Source organism: Erigeron canadensis, chromosome 6, assembly GCF_010389155.1.
Source record: "Erigeron canadensis isolate Cc75 chromosome 6, C_canadensis_v1, whole genome shotgun sequence".
Taxonomy (NCBI): domain Eukaryota; kingdom Viridiplantae; phylum Streptophyta; class Magnoliopsida; order Asterales; family Asteraceae; genus Erigeron; species Erigeron canadensis.
Window position 1 is genome coordinate 41,674,463 of NC_057766.1, and position 18,330 is coordinate 41,692,792.

Genomic DNA, 18,330 nt, shown 5'->3' on the forward strand with positions numbered 1-18,330 from the left:
GATATTTGACATAAATAATATTATTTATTAAAATATATACAACTTTGAAGACTATATTAAATTTTAAAATTTATTTAAAAATATTATTAGGTTATACACGACCAAACAATTTTGTTGTTTCTCCTTCGTTCTCTTGGCCGAAACCTTAACCAAAATTGGTTATTCTAGCCACAAAAAATGTCTATTTTATAATGATAAAAGTAGTTATTTTGAGTTTTACGAATGAATTTCTTGATTGTTAGAGATAAAATACTTTATTTCCTAATTTTGTTTAGGATTATTTTTCCCGTCACTCCATAAGGTTTTTTCTTCATCTTTTTAGCATAACTGAAAGCAAAAACTATAATGATTTTCTCTTATTCATCTTATTAGTTTTTTACTTATTCGTATTGTATTTATATGCATTTTATATGACTAAATTTTTGTCATGTTTAGTTTTTTTACTTTGTATATATTATTTCGTTTGATGAATATATAGATATCATGCTACATTATCGATTTACGTTTGATTTGTTGATGATATCAAAATATCTTAGGTTAAATGTTGGTGTGTAATCACTATAGTAGGTTTACTGTGATATCGACATGTCAGAAAAGACAAAAGATGACCAGAGTAATCCAGGAACTAACCATTAACTATAACATAATCAATTTCAACATAACAAGCCTATAGAATAGCTATTTATTAATGCATAAAATAACCTTTTTAATTAGCCGCGCATCGCGCGGGGTAAAATATCTAGTATATATATATGTCATAAGTAGGCTTAATCGGTGGAGGAGAAAGACCATTGAATAGCACATACTTTTTTTAAACGACAGTATTACATATATTAAAAAACTAAGGCCTCTAGCAAAATACTACTCTCTCCGTCTCATATTAAATGTCCTATTTTTGACTTTTTGAGTCTTTTTCTTTCAACTTTGGTCGTAAATATTTTTGTTTGTGTTATATAACACTTAATATATCTTATATGAATTGATTAGGTTTTAAACATACTTTCCATTGATATAACTTCTATCAACTAATATATAATACAAACAAAGATATTTACGCTCAAAGTCAGAAAAAAAAGACCTGACCAGTCAAAACATGACAATTAAAATGGGACGGAGGGAGTAAAAGGCAAGGAGTACGGACAACAACAAATTCAAATACAATTACAATTACAAAAAGGAACACACTATATCTAGAACCAAATCAATCAACATGATCCTAGATACTTCTCGTGACTTGAACTGCGAGGATTTTCACTCCACAGTGTTTTTGATACGATCACTAGGAACGCAATACAAAGAGGTGTTATCCCATATTCCCATGTTTCGCATTTTCCGGAACTTGAATCTTTATTGTTTTTTAAGTTACATGTATTGAGAACGACTACATGTTTTGAAGATAATCCCCTTCTCATTGTTAGTTTTTTCAGTTACATGTGTGAAGAATCGACTATATGTCTATATTTTAATTTTGATTATTATGCACTTATCTCTTTTAATATAGTGTTGTGATGTACGGTGTTCGTTAGAAAGTCTTTGACACATACGAGTAATTCAAAGTGGGTGTTATCCCAAGTTGCGAAAGTTTAGATTTTATCCTCCAATAATTTACTTGTTTTTTCAATTACAACTTACAAGTGTAAAGTGTTATGTTTCGATAGATATAAATACTACAGTATATATATTTCAACATCAATGCTTACGTAATGCCATTATGGCTCAATAATGAACCAAGTTGACTGTAATAATTTAATTGTATAATAATTACTTTGAATTCAAATCGAAAATTATTTCCACTTTTCAAAGTTGTGAGAACTATGCAATGTATCTACTAATGTTATTATTAAAGAGGTTCCCGGCATAAATGAAGAAAGAAGGAATTCATTCTATTATTGTGTAACATTCGTGAATTTTGACTCATTTGACTTTTAATAAACGTGAATTAAACGTGCTTATTTGAATATTCGATTGTTGAACCGAACATGTTAAACGATTTATTGTTCTAGTTAATTTAAATGATTTATTTATTTATTGTGAACATATTGATCGGCTTAAAACGTAATATAGCTTATAAGTAAACTAGAAACGTAATCGGGTGATCTGTGGGTCGACCCATAACCCATGAATCACCACCATTTGACCCAATCCCACCCTTCCGTTCCCTTATCCAATCACTTATCTTTTATTTTCTTTCTTCTCATTGAATGCAAGAATATCCCTTCTCTCTCTCTCACTAAGTTCTTACTACCCTTGAATGTGTTTTGGGCTAGATTAATAATAAATTCATCATCAATAGCATAAACTAATCATCATATCCAAAATTAGAAAGTCAGGGTGCAAGGAAGCTTGTTTTATAGCTCAACTTCAGATTTAAGCTTGTTGGAAGGAATTGGTAAGTTAGATTTGTCTTTAATTGACCATTTCATGTTTATAAATCTATTTCTAACCTTATACAAGCATTTTTGAGTCAAAAACCAATTAGAAACCATTCATGGGTTGAATTAGGGTTTGATATGGGTAAAACGGGTCAAAACCGGGTTTTTCACTTGATTATTGGATGGAGTTGAATTCTGGGAGTGGGTTATAATTTAAATCATGTTTATAGTCTAATGTAATCGACTCCTGGCCAAAATTTCGGGTTAAACATCTTAGAAAATGAATTAGGGTTTTGAGCATAAAATTAGGTCAAAGCTAATCCTACTTGCAAATTAATGATTTTTAAGATCGATCTGGTAGAGGGGGTGTATTTGTTAGAGTTCATCTCAGTTATTGATACCCAAGAAACTAAGCATCAGACACCAAAACTCGTATTTGCACGGCACCATAACTTACAGTGCCATGGACGTACCTTACGTTATGGATGGTTGAATCCACGTTATGGGTATCTTTATACTCACGTTACGGGTTGTTAAACTCACGTTATGGATTGTTAAATCCACGTTATGGGTATCTTTATACTCACGTTATGAATTATTGAATCCACGTTATGGGTATCTTTATACTCACGTTATGTATTGTTGAATCCACGTTATGAGTATCTTTATACTCACGTATTGGGTTGTTGAGCCCACATCATTAAACGTTATTACTCCTCGTATATCATTAACGGTTGTTATCCCGACACACTTGATTTTCATTATTTAAACCTACGATCTCACCAACTTTATGTTGACCCGTTTTAGTACACTTTTCAAATGAACAGGTGAATCAAATACTTGTTGGATGATGATTGATTGTTTGCATGCTAGGATTGGACTTGGACTTATCATGGATCCGTGATTTATAGTTCTCGCTTATGGGTTATGATGCTTAGGATCATATGCCATCTTTTATACTATCTTTTGTAAACGTTTAATGGTCATGCTCCTTATGCATTTTTGTATGATCTCGGGTTTGTAACTGATTGAATTGTATGGATTTCCAAATCCTTTTAATGCATTTAGAGTTGTCTCTACTTAATTTCCATGTCGTGTTGTGCTTTTCTTGTGATATCTCATTATTCCGCCTTGTTGGGGTGTTACATATTGATTACCGGGGGGGGGGGGGGGGCTCCTTTATTCCGCCTTGTTCTCTTTTACTCCGTATGTATATATCTCAATCGCCATCTAAAATATTCACCGCAGGCTTGGACAAACACAGCTCACGACCATAATTATTTTTATGGGTATGTATATTTAAAATGAGTCCCTCTTTCTCTTTTATATATTCATTAGCTCCTAGTCTCCTACCATTATTTTTTTGCCCTCTCCTCACAGCCACCGTCGCCAGCAACCACACCTCTGGTAACCTCTGCTTGCCAGCCGCCACTTATCACTTAATCTGCCCAAATACTTCCTTTAATGGTAGGATCCTTCCCAACCAAAATAAAAAAACAAGTGGAACTCATTGATTTATACTAGTTGTAGTGGCCTCGTATTATGCAACTCCATCAATACGCTATAGACATAATCTCACATTTTTCTTCTTCTTTCCATATTTTCTTCATTTCCACATTCAATTTCACAACCCCTATCATTTTTCAAAAATGATACCAAAAAAACAATAATTGATATACTCGTAGTAATTAATTAATTCCCTTAAAAATTACAAACCAAATTTTATCAACAAAACGTTAATCATGAAAGCATTAGATTTATGTTTATATATATGCACATCAAATATGGCTACACAGCCTGCACACTCCTGTTCCAACACAAACGCCTCTTTGACCATTCAATCGTTGACCATCTTTCTCCCAAGTTAATTGCCGTCATCACCACCACTACTACCATCTCCCGTTATCTCTAACCACCAACACTTGACGTACCACCACCATGGATGTTGGGTTAATCTTGACAGGTCACGGGTATGGGTTAGTTAATTAAAATGGGTCACCGTATAGCAAATGGGTCATAATAAGAATTGTCAAAGTCTTGACCGAGTTTTGTGGAGAAAGAATTGAAAGTGGAGAGGTGATTGTTGTACGTGGGATCATTGCTAGAAAATAGGATATTAGTTATTAGGAGCATGTTTTATTTAGTTATAAATAGGTGTAGTGTAGTTTGTTTTAAGTAACCCTTTTTCAATAATATAGTAAGTTTTTCCTCAAACTTTCTCCTGCAAATTCATTCATACATATTAGTGTGTTGATTGTACGAGTTTGGGCCTGTGATTTCCAACATATTGGTATCAGAGAGTAGGGTTCGTATTGCGGGTTTGAGAGTCGACTGTTGAAGGGGGAGCAGCCCCATGGCTGCGGGGTTGAAGAAGGGAGCAGCAATGGTGATCAGAATAAAGTCAAAAGAGAAGATTAATTGCTCTATAGTAGAAAAGACCGTGACCGTTGATGTGGCTGAAAGCTTACATATATCAGAATGTCCGAGAAAGTAAGCAAAACCAAAGAAGCTTTCTTGAAGGAAGCTTAGACCGAAAGAAAGATGGAAGCCATAGTAGACGAATGGCTTGAAAGAAAGACCGAGAACTCATTTGTGTCAAAGAATGAGTAAGAATGAGACCGTGGGTGTGACAATGACAGAAGTCTCGCACCAAAGTAGACCGAGAAAGACCGAGACTAAGGTAACCTAGACTGGTGGTTTCCTGGGAAAGAAAGTCAGACCGAAATTGTGAACCAAAGAACGAGAAGTTTACATTAGACCGAAAAGAAAGTTGGTTGCTCGTGATCAGTTGCGAGAAGGAGAGAAAGACAACAGAGAACCAGGTTTTGGTTCATAAACGACTGTTTTTTGAAGAAAAGGTATTGTTCGTGATGACAAGGGTGTGACAGGTGATGGAACTGAACAGAAGCAAGAGAGCATTAGCAAGTCTTAAGAACAAAATCAGCAAGAAAGTAAGTCGTGCAGAGAAGATTTTCTGCATGAAAAGCAAGAGTAATCTGATTTTTGATCAGAAGCAATAACAAGAAAACCTATACAGGTCAGCAAGATGAGCAAGTAAGTGGACCTGTGTGGTCATGTAGCAAGTGCATTTAGCAAGAGTGAGTCATGTGTGGCTCATAGCAAGAAGCAAGAAACCGAACCAAGCAAGATAGAAAGAATGAAGGTTCGAATAACAAATTTATAGCAAGCATGAAAATGGGTAGCAAGTAGCCTGTTAATTGAAGCAAGAAGATTCGAAAAAAGCAAGCAAGAATGGATTCGAATCAAAGCAAGTTAGCAAGAATAGCAAGAAAAACCAATTTTGGTTTTAGCATGAGATACAGGAATGAGTGCAAGCAAGAACGAGCAAGATCGACGTCAAGATTAAGGGGGTGAATGTTGGGTTAATCTTGATAGGTCACGGGTACATGTTAGTTAATTAAATGGGTCACCGTATAGCAAATGGGTCATGATAAGAATTGTCAAAGTCTTGACCGAGTTTTGTGGAGAAAGAATTGAAAGTGGAGAGGTGATTGTTGTACGTGGGATCATTGCTAGAAAATAGGATATTAGTTATTAGGAGCATGTTTTATTTAGTTATAAATAGGTATAGTGTAGTTTGTTTTAAGTAACCCTTTTTCAACAATATAGTAAGTTTTTCCTCAAACTTTCTCCTGCAAATTTATTCATACATATTAGTGTGTTGATTGTACGAGTTTGGGCCTGTGATTTCCAACAATGGAAATCGGTGGACGATGTTGATGACAGTGGGGATGGTTATGATAAGAAAATGCAAGAGTGCGACATGTAAAAAATAATCAAATCTAATCAAAATAGAAACAAGAATATTATCTAATGACCCACTTTCGAAAGCCAACCGCCATGACCCACTTCTGACCAACCATGATCGGATCAAGCCCGGACACCACTGTGGTATTTTTATTTTTTTTTAATTTGTTTCATTTTATCATATCCTGTGTTTCCTTTTATTCTTTTTCTTTTATGAATTCAAGCTTTGTAGATTTTGAAAAATAGTTTTCATAAGTGGAAAAAATATAAGTGAAGAATATAAGTGAAATTATATATGAAAAGAGTGTATTAATAACGTTGGAATGTTGGATGAATGTGATATTGGATGGATGTGAAATATGATAAAGAAAAGGATGATGATGAAAATATCTGTATTTTGGTCAACACAAATATATTAAAAACAAAAATGATTTAAACAAGCAGGTTAAAGAGAAAGATTAGCGGAAAGACAGACGAAATGACTATAGTTCGCTCATGTGAGGGGCACATGATGTATTTTGACGGTGATTGATAGACGAAATCAATTTCAAAGATGCAACATGCAACAAAAGTATGAACTTTGGACTGATTTAACTAGTGTTTTTTTGAGAAAGATGTAAACCACGAAAAATGGACAAACCACGTAGACGATTCTTACAATTAACTCTTATTATTATTATTATTATTATTATTATTATTATTATTATTATTATTATTATTTAAAGATGTGTATGGGCCTTTTGACTTGGGTGATACCTCTCATATTCTAAACATTTTTTGCCTAATAGATATTATACACGCCATTATTTTCAAAATTTACTAACATGTCATTGAAATATATCAAATATATGTTATTTCTAATCTACCAATATATCAAATATGTCATTATTAAGTAAAAAAGATTAAATATCTCCAAATAAAATTTTAAATATTATATATATTTAATTTGTTGTTAAATTTGAAATACATCAAATATGTCATTGAAATATACCCAATATGCCCAATTAAACTAATTTCGTCTATATTAAAACATAAAAATTCTTTAAAATTATTAATAAAATAATTTAGAAATCATAGTTACACATGTTTTTTTTACTTGCTTTTATAATCAATCCACGTTTTAAAGTATTTTATATATCTTAATGACTTGTTAGATATATTTCAATAATTATGACCCTGTATATAATATCAATAATGTATTAGGGCACATATATGATATTTTTTACTTAAGAATGACATATTTAATATTTAAGGAGATTAGAAATGGCATATATGATATTTTAAAATTTAATTAGGCAAATATGATATTTTATAACATAATAATGACATATATGAAATTTTCTAAAAGAACAAAATATATTTTCTTTTGTTGTTGCTCGGGCCCAATAACAAATGAGGGTCATGATCTTTTGGATTGGGCCTGGGTTTGCTGGGCTGGGCTCCAGCAGAAAACATTCGCTTTCCCAAAAAGGTGAATTATATTTACATTATTTATAATTTATAAAGTAAAATGGGACTTGAGATAGAAGTATTCCATAAGCAAATGCTAGAGCAGGTGCAGATTTGGATTGGGCCGCTAGTTGCTGCATGCAGTTGATCAATGAAGGGGAAATATAGAGGTAGGCCAGATGTGTATTGTTTTTTTTTTTATTTCTTCGTCTGTTAACAAAACATACAAACAACCTAATAACCTATTCTATTAAAGTACTAGCTAATTACGACCTGTCTTTTCAGGTTGTTGAAAATTAGCTTCAACAACATATACGATACCATTGAAAATATTTGTAACTCTTTGGGTCATCAAGTTTCAGAGCTAGCTAATATTTATACATATCATGAATGACTTGTTAATGTACCGGTCAGCTATGTTTATTTAGCTATACCGCGTCGATGATTTATTGTCGTGTAATGTTATACTGTTGATATCAAGGCTGGAAGCTGTCTAACGACCATATGCACCTTCATCTATAATTTACCATGGAGACTTGTAACATCTAATTAAATATGTTGTATTTAATTAACGTACTTGCTATTTAAGCATAAGGTATCCCGTCTTTCCTTCATTCCAGTACGCACTCCTATATTAGGATTATTATGTTTCTCGGAACGTGTTGTATAATTATCTGTGCACCATATATGTTGTTTTATTTATTTATTTATTTTAGGATCCATCACCCATATGTTGACTTTCATGTATTGGGGGTAAGCTGAGATGTTATATCTAGGGTAAAAACAGGTTTTGATTTCTACTCGTAGTTCTAACATTTTAAATAGTTGGCAACTCCATTCTAAAGTGAACTTAAAGATAATGTCTCTTTTCTTTCCTTCTCATAAGCAAGTCCCCTTAGAAAGACCGAAAGATTGTAAAATATAGAGGGGATTTTGGAAGATTGGAATATCTTTAAAATAGTTCAATTAAATAATTAATCATAGGATATGATTCATATCAGTGGATCTGAATTTGCATTTTAATTGTACTGGGCTGATTTAAATTATTGTGGTATACTGGTATTTAATAAAATTGGGCTTTTGTTTGGATTTTGTTTTGGTCAAAATTTGGGTTGGTATTTAAGTTAGCACTTAACAGAGTAACAGGCGTTGGCGTTCCTTTCAAACCGTAGTTTGAAGGAGTAATATTATAAAGAAGAGATAAGGACAGCCGAGTTGACCTATTAACCTTATTAATGCACTTTGAGAAAGTCTAAACACTTCCATTGACGATCTTCATACTCCGATTGGCAAATTTGACAAAGTTCAACTTAAAACGATTTACATGAATTCGCTCACCAAATTGTTTTAATAGTCAAATTTGTCGGACCAAGTTCTTCCTCTTTTGTGCTGTCAATGTTTTGACTTTTGACTACTAGTTTTTTTTGGGCTATCTACTAACTTATCGGTTGATAAGGGCTTTCTTAGGAAACTGAGTTAGAGTTCACTCAAATTATGGTTAGCATAGTTCGGTTACTGAATTGAGTTTTGAGCTTATCGATAATAACGGTTGTATCTATACAAATAACAATTTATATCACAGTCTCATAGTACCATATAAATTTGACTGTATTCGTATATTGCTGTTTATAGGCATATTCATATGCTTTGATGGTTTAAAAATAATCTTTTCGTGGTTAATTCAATATGTTTGGAACTTAAAACGTATGACTCAACTATAATAATACACCCCCCACACTCAAATCAACCTGACATTCATTGATCGCTAACAGAAATGGTCAAAGTGTTTCTCAAAACCATGAACATATTGCTACGAGTAAATCGATATACATCTAAAATGCGGACCAGCCGATCCAACCCAAAGTTCAGCTTCTAACTTTTTGACTGCTACTTTAAAAAAAATTCAAATCGCTCGTAATTGTTATCGTTAAGTACTAATACAATAATTATTATTAGTACAAGATATTTGACCAGGCAAAACCCAAACATAGCGCCAATGGACCACGCAAGGGAACAATAAACGGACCCACTCCACTCCACCACAAATAAATAAAAACTGCGTCACGCGTCTAAACCATTTGGCCAACTAATCTTTGATCCTTGAACTGGTAACCACATCCACCACACGCGCCGCACTCCACAAACATATGCTCCCTTCTTCATATTCTCTCTTTATTTTCTTTTTGTTGATAATAACCATTTTTTTAAAGACTCGCAACAGAGAATTTTTTTTTTTTTTTCTTTTTTGAAATTAACCAAAAAAATTTTTTGTTGTTGATAATAACAATAACAATAAATAAGTAAAGTAATATCGATGAAAGTTTATTGAAGATAATAATTTTTTACAAAGTAACTTATTTTGAATGAATTTCTTGAAAAGCATAGCTTGTTTACGAAAGCGACATCGAGACAAACTTACTCAATTGGGGTTTTGCTTCTCAACTTTTTCTCTCCCTAGTCCCTACTTTATTAATGTTCTTTATCGACTTGTTTATATTTGGAGATTGTCTAAGTATTTATATACTAAAAGAAATAACTTTATGTATCACCAGAATATATGTTTCTATCAGTTTTGGTCAACTCTTTTCTGAAGTAGGCAAAGGAATGTATTAAATAGTAACAGAGGATACTCGTGCTATACGATGATGACAATATGATAGTGGGAGCGACTAACTATGGTAGCAATGAGAAATGAGAAATAGGAGTAGTGTACGTATTTTAGAAACTAAATTTTTTTTTTTGAACGACCAACAAAACTCGTTATATTAATAGATTCAACTATCAAGACGGTAGATTACAATGTTAGTACAGATAACAAGAATGCCCGGAAACAACTTGTAAGTAGAAAATAAAGGATTAGGCCCCAAAAACCAAGCAGTATCCCAAATAGCCTAAACATGACCAGCAAACCCATTTCTCCTCCATTACTTTGATCTTTTCAAGACCCTCGATATCCTTTGCTAATTATTGTTGAAAATGACATCATTCCTCGTCTTCCAAATGCTACATACGGTAACCAGAACCACACATATAACACTTTTTTTTACCGTTCTTTGATCCTTGGCTTCTCAGGTGAATCTTATACCTTTCAACAAGGGTATGGAAGGTATTGTTACATTCAAGAAGAAATCTTTGGAATTAAGATCATATAAGGTTGAAAAACCTTATAGGTAAAGTTGCGAAATCTTGACCCTTTGATTAAAATCAAAGGTTAAATTTTATAAATCATCTTTAAATTTTGACTATTGATTTTAATTCAAGGGTCAAAATCTCTTAACTTTACATATAAAATTGTTTTCAACTTTAGAAAATCTGAAAGTCTTTATCCAAGTCTTTTTATCTTCAAATATGGTAAGACTGTCTATTTCTATTTATTACATAATTAAATTTTTTTTTAACAGCAGACCGGTATTCGACATTAAGGGAAACCTCAACATACGATGGTAAAGCCCTACACGTCCTTTACACTACGAGATGCAAACCATGAGCCGTTCAGGTGATTCAAAGGAAAAACCACAGGATGCCTCACTTTGGAGAGTCGAACCCGTGACCTAGGATAAAACTGTAGATGACTTTTCTTATTTCAAAAACTCTTTTTTTTTGCAAGAACTGTGAGAAGTCCTAAATTATGTATTAGATAATGTGTTTTTAAAGTTTATTTACATGTGAAAACATTATAAATATATATGTTGATAGATTGACAGAATGACATCGTTTTTGATGGCCAAAGCTTTATTTCATTTCTTATCTCTCTCCTTGTCAGATCTTGGTGGTGGAAGTTTTGCTCAACAAAGAGGTGTGGTGGGTATCGTAAATGAAGACAGAAACGGGTTGCGAGTAGAGACAGTATCAAAAAAAAATTTTTAGATGGGGCAAAATTAGAAAATTCATGAAACATAAGTATAAAAAGTGGCAAAATATTAAAAACCTTATAATTTTTTTTTTATAAATCTATATAAAAAAATTTAAAAATACATGACAAAATTTAAATTTTGTAGTACCGTCCCTGGTTGCGACGGGTGTGAATGGTAGCAAATGACCGAAGATGAATTATGGTGAAGTTGACCGGAGATGTTGTCTGGTGGTAATGAACTCGATTGTTATATAAGTCTTGAGTTGGTAACGAGCTCGATTGTTATCCAAGAGGTTGGCCGGAGATAAAATTCCGACGAGGATGTAGTTGGTTAAATATTCAAGTCTTGAGTTGGTTTTTAGAAATCGATGATAACGCCACTATCGAAATCTTAAGTGGTTAACTAATGTTGTTATACTCATAAGTCAGCTTCAATCATATATATGTGTATTTATATATGAAAAGGGTCAAACCTATATACAGTGAAGAAAAGAAAGACGAAAATAAAAAGAGAGAAATGAGGTGGAAAATACAGATTATCCATTTGGCTAATAAAAAAAATTCAAAACGAAATTCGAAATTAAAAATGACTAGCTACTTTGCCCTCAAGTTATTTTTATAACTTGAGTTAAGTTGGGGACATCTTGACCCTTGATTGAAAATCAAGAACTAAGATTCAATCATTATCTTTAAATCTTGACCCTTGATTTTCATCCAAGGGATAAGATTAGCCTAACATGACTAACTTGGGGAATCTCCTTCCAAAAATGTTTTAGTCAATTTTGTTCCCCACAGTAGAAAAAGCTTTTTGTTCGGATATCAGAAAAGATATTATAAACAAGTTGAAAGACTTAATTTCCAATCAAATAGCTCTTAAACAAAAAGTTAATAATCATATAAACAATGGTTAGTATAGAATTTATAAAACATGAGTGTAGAACGACTAAACCTATGGATTGTAATAAATTAAAGGACCTTTAATGTAACTTTTACAAGCTTAAACATTGCGTCTAGGGTTCTTTGAGCAGGGTAGTAAAACCCAAGTGAAGGAAACTAAGGCCTCTCCTTATAAGGACTGGAGTCTTGGAGAGTCTTGGAGAGTCCTGATGTGGCGAAGAAGTTCTAAAGAAGCTGTCTTAGGGGCCTATAAGACAGCTTCTTTAGAACTTCTTCGCCACATCATCATTTCTTTTTTCATTTATTTAATTAACAAAACACCATTCAAATATAATAAAAAAAAACATTTTATTAATAACACACAAATTACATTATTTAAAAATAAAAGACAACACAAAATTAATAAAACATAGTACTAGATAAAAAGAACACGAAATACATAATCATTAAAATTATTTTTGGGTTAAAATTAAAATTATTCTTGGGTTAAAATTATTTTTGAAGTTTTCAGTTATGTTGGTCCAGACACTTCTTTCGGTTCCTGTGTTAACATTTTCACCCTCTTGTATCCAACACCTGCATAATAAAAGATATTCTGATGTAGTCCACACTTGTTTTGGCATTTTGAAGTTGAATGGTTTGGAGAAATGAGTTGATATGGTGTTTTGTTGTTGATTGATTGTTGTAAAATGATAAGGTTTTAAATAGATAAAAAAAAAACACTTAAAATAGCCGTTGGAAACAAAATTTAAAAAAAAAAGGTTTTTTTTTTTTGTTTACTCGCTCGTATACTCCCTTGGCCCCACAACGATCATCTTCAAGAGTCCTCGTGAGGGACGCAGCTTTCAGGACTCTCGCTGCCAACAACGTTTTCCGTCTTTGGCTTGACTCTCCTATAAGGAGAGGCCTAATAAAGCCCAATGAGTCAAATAATTCGCAATTACATATGAATGTCATTAGAGTTGAATCTGAATTTCATTTGCATTGAACATATTGAAGTGGGTATTCCACCATTGTTGAATGCTTTGACTCACACCAAAACTAAACGACAAAAACACAAACGAAAAGTCACACCTTCCTCCCCCCTTCCCCAACTCGCTCTTCCCCCGTGTGTCCTTTTTCTAATTATTTTATTTTTGTTATTTTATTTTATAGTAATTTCCATATATAAATAATCCAAACAATATATATATACAATACAAATATCGTTCATCCCAATTCATTCCCCCCTCATCCTCATCGGTCTCCTCAATTCGTTCGCGCAACATAATCCTCGTCTTTACAGCTATTCTTCACTTGTTTTCACCGTCAATCGAATCAAGGTATTTATTTTCAATGATATGTTTTTGATTCTTTATATCTTTTTATTTCTATATATACAACTCATTATTCTTACTTTATGTATGGTTTTTCTTAACAAATCAATTCAATAATAAATAATCCCAATATATACGCGTATATGTCTATTTCAGGTCTTGATGTGTAAGGGTCCGAAGAGTAAATTCGTTATCATGGAAGGAGAAAACATCCAGCAAAATAGAAACGGGTTTTTCTTAAAGTCTTCGATTTTACTTGAATTAGCAGCCACCGATGATGTTTCTGGGTTTGTCTCCGAGGTTGAAGTCAACAACGCGACATGTTTAGATGACGCCAGTTTCTGGTATGGAAGAAGGAACGGATGTAAAGGAAAGATGGGTTTCGAAGAACGAACGCCGTTAATGATTGCGGCTGTTTACGGCAGTTTAAATATGTTGAAACATCTGATCGATTCAAATAAGGTTGATGTCAATAAAACATCCGATTCTGACGGAGCCACAGCTCTTCACTGTGCGGCTGCCGGCGGCTCGTCTTTGGCTTTTGAAACTGTCAAGTTATTATTAGAAGCAGGTGCAGATCCTAATATAGTTGATGATAACGGGAACAAACCTGTTGACTTGATCGCTCGTGGGGTCAAGTCAAACAAAAAGAAGGCTATAGAGATGTTGTTCATGGGGGTTCCTGTTAGCGACGAGGAAACCGAAACAGCTGAAGTCGAAAACGAAGAGACGGGAATTGTTTCGGCGAAAAAAGAGTATCCAATTGATGTATCTTTGCCGGATATAAACGATGGGGTTTATGGTACAGATGACTTTAGGATGTATATGTTTAAGGTGAAACCATGTTCAAGAGCTTATTCACATGATTGGACCGAGTGTCCGTTTGTTCATCCTGGGGAGAACGCGCGGCGTCGTGATCCAAGGAAGCATCAATACACATGTGTACCGTGCCCCGAGTTTCGTAAAGGGACTTGTGTAAAAGGAGACAACTGCGAGTACGCACACGGGGTGTTTGAGTCTTGGCTTCACCCAGCTCAATACCGAACTCGTTTGTGTAAAGATGAAACCGGGTGCGCGAGAAAAGTTTGCTTTTTCGCGCACAAGGTTGAGGAGTTACGACCTTTGTATGCGTCTACTGGCTCGGCTGTTCCTTCTCCAAAATCAGGTGCTGTTGGGTCGATGGAAATGGGGTCGATGAGTCCGTTGGGAATTGGTTCAACTCCGCCCATGTCGCCTTCTATTGGTCCATCGGTGGTGAATAACAATAATATGTGGCAGAACAAGTTTGTTCATATAACACCACCGGCGTTACAGCTTCCCGGTAGTCGATTAAAGACTTCTTTGCACGCTAGAGATCTTGAAGTAGAATTGGAGATGCTACAAAGGCAACAAATGATTGATGATTTATCATCTAATCTTTACAACAACAATAATAGTACAAATAGATTTGGGGATATGAAGCCAAATAATACTGAAGATGTTTATGGATCGCCATCTCGTCAACAAATGAGGCAGAACCAAAACTCTAACCCGATTCGTTCAACCTACCCGTCTTCACCCGGTAGGATACCAACGAGTTACGGGTTTGATTCATCGGCTGCGGTGGCGCAAGCAGTGATGAATTCAAGGTCTAACGCATTCGCCAAACAACGTAGCCAGAGTTTCATTGACCGTGGTGCAGGAAACACAATGAGTCTCAGGTCAATGGGTCAATCTCCCAGTTATTCGGAATGGGGTTCACCTGATGGGAAGGTGGATTGGGGGTTCAACAGTGAAGATGCAAGTAAGCTTAGGAAGTCGGCATCTTTCGGGTTCAGAAGTGGGAACGGTGGTTCACCAATGAAAGGGAACCAGGAGCCAGATGGTTCATGGGCTGGAGCCGGACTGTATAGCTCGTCAGAAACTGTGCCACAATGGGTTGAGCAGATGTACATAGAGCAAGAAAAGCTTATGGCATAAGAGCAAAAGCTTGATTAATTCTTTGATAATTTCTTTGATTGATTACTTATGATTATATTTGATTAAAATAGCAGCAGAGGAAGAACATTTACTCTTGATTAACTTACAACACAAACAAGTGGTGTTTAGTTTTTTTTTTTTTTTTTCTTTTAATAATTTGATGTAATTTGTTTCATAATTTCCCAACTGGGAATTTGATTATTTATTTGTTCATTTCAAACAATATTAAGATGTTCAAATTAGTGCTTCTTCACTTTATTAGTTTGTTGATCAAGTCTTATTAATCCTATTGTATCTTGTTGTTGAGTATTTAATAGCCAATAATTCAATTTTCTGTGTAATCTTTTGATTGGAGAAGAAAAGGGTCATAATAATTGGCCGATATGGTCTTGGCTTTTGGCCTGCAAGTTTTTTCAAAGTTGGTATAATTTCTCAGTCTTTTACTTTTTCATTTATAACTTTTAATAATTGTAAAGTATTGTTATATCGGACTTTTTCATTTATCAACTTTTAATAATTGTAAGATTTAATATTGTTATTTCTGTAGTTTTATATTGTAATTGTAAGTTGTATACTATTGACAGAAAGACTGAATCATTGTATTAACTCATTTGAGCCGTTGGCCTCAAGTGATGTTTATTCTTTTAATTAAAAATAAAATATTGCATAAAAGATGACTCAAAGTTTAATTAACTAACTAAAACTTTCTTAATCTTTATTTTTTTTTCTTATAATAAGATAATATTTACATAATATTCATATTCTCTGTACAGAATATAGATATGATCCTATTTCAAACACATACTTGAATGTCATGTATTTTGTTCACGGAGTGATATTTATACAAGAAAATTTAGCCATTTACAACAAAAATACAAACTATATTACACAGTGTATAACTGTATTATGCAGGATTTATTATAGATGGCTAAAATTTGCTGTAGCAATATCAATTCCCAATTTGTTCAGGTAAATTAAATATAAACTCCTTATCAACCATCCAATTTACAAGTCAAGGGTCCTTAACTATATATCATAAAGCTTCAAAGACCAGAAAGAAAGAAGCTTTTCAATCCGTATGTAGCAATCAAACTGACAAGATTGAATATAAAAAAATCAAAGGTCGGTGTCCTGTTTTAATGCGTGACCCAGGAGATGCATTTAGACACCACAATTGACAATTCTTCTGAAAGACAAGGCCAACTTTTCCCCACACTTGATGAATGGCATGCAACTTGCCTCTTCCAAAATTTTCAAATTATTTTATATGTTATTTTCATATCAATCATTTAAATTCAAAATTCTGTTTTAACAATATTGCATATCAAACATATGAGATTTTTTCTATTCTGGTGAATTAAAGAAAACGTATATTTGACTTGGATGTACATAGCCCAATCGGCAGCGTATTCCAAGACCAATTTTGGACCTTTTCTTTCGTCTCCTTTTAGAAATTTACTTAGTGAGGTTCGTATTTGAGACCTCTTATCAGGACATCAATATGCCTCACCGATCAGGCCAGCTTTATTATGGTTTAGTTATATTACATAGATTACTTTACAAATTAAATGAATGCTTTATGTCCTATTGATGTATCTAGCTATATTAGTATATATGTATGTCATATTGTATGATCCAAGTAACAGATTCATTTTTCCTCATTCTTCATATAGTATGATTAATACTCGTATATGGTTAAATGGTTAATATATGGATAATGATGAAGTTGAAATGTGAAAGGGTTTAATAAATGTGCTCATTAGGACTTGAATGTCAATATGCTTTGGATCATACCTCCCCTAAATGCACCTTAACTAAATGCCCATGAAATTCTATTGGTACCATATTTTATGTCACGAAAAGAACATAGTATCATAATATTAGAAGAAGTCTATGGTGCGTATTATCTTTGAATATGAGACCATAAACATTACAACTTATATCATATCATATAGTATAATAATTACAATTTTTGAAAAAGTTTAGAATGTAAGGTCATAATCATTTGTCTTTTCTACTTGTATCTGAGGACGACCATCAAAGTCTAAGATAGGAAACGACAACCATATACATTTTTAATTTATATTCTAAGGCCTAATTAATTCCGGTTAGGAAAAAAGAGCATATTATGTAAATGAGAAACAATAATACTGGATTTTGAATGTACATGGTAATACAGTAATAGACTATTTATAGTTCCCTTAGTCAGTTTAATGAGGTTGTGATGTGATCATATATCACGAGTCCACCACTATGGCCTTTTCAGTTAAGCTTTTCTTCATGTTTTTCTCTCTTCAAGACATATCCAAGAACACCCTCTTCCAATAAGGACTCTTCAATAGAGGAAGAGGCTGCCAAAGCCGGGGCGACGACAATCTTCTCTTCGTGATCAGTGATACCTGTTTTCAGTTGGCCTCAGGTATATCTAGGCCAATGTGTATTATTTTTCGGAGCCTTTGCAGGGGCTTCAGATGTCTCCTTGGCCTTCTTGACTCAGTGTACCTGCTTCGTTTGGTCAAACTCTGAGTGGATGGTCCCTATTCCGTTTGGCGTCTAATTTTCACGAAGAGCTTAATGGGAATGGCCTAAAGCCATACAAGAATCTCATCAAACAAACAAAAAGATCTTGATAATAACAGAAGTACAATATACATTTGTATATGGGATCTAACATATCCTGCAGAACTAAAGTACGTGTGTTACTTTGAGCTCCATA

General features: G+C 33.6%; 1 protein-coding gene across 1 annotated transcript; it reads left to right on the plus strand.

Moving 5' to 3' along the window:
• Positions 1-13,527: 13,527 nt before the first annotated feature.
• Positions 13,528-15,684, plus strand: LOC122603954 (zinc finger CCCH domain-containing protein 29-like). Its single transcript, XM_043776822.1, has 2 exons — positions 13,528-13,661; positions 13,812-15,684. The coding sequence occupies exon 2, from the start codon at positions 13,818-13,820 to the stop codon at positions 15,612-15,614; it is 1,797 nt and encodes a 598-aa protein (XP_043632757.1). The 5' UTR covers positions 13,528-13,661; positions 13,812-13,817; the 3' UTR covers positions 15,615-15,684.
• Positions 15,685-18,330: the final 2,646 nt, after the last annotated feature.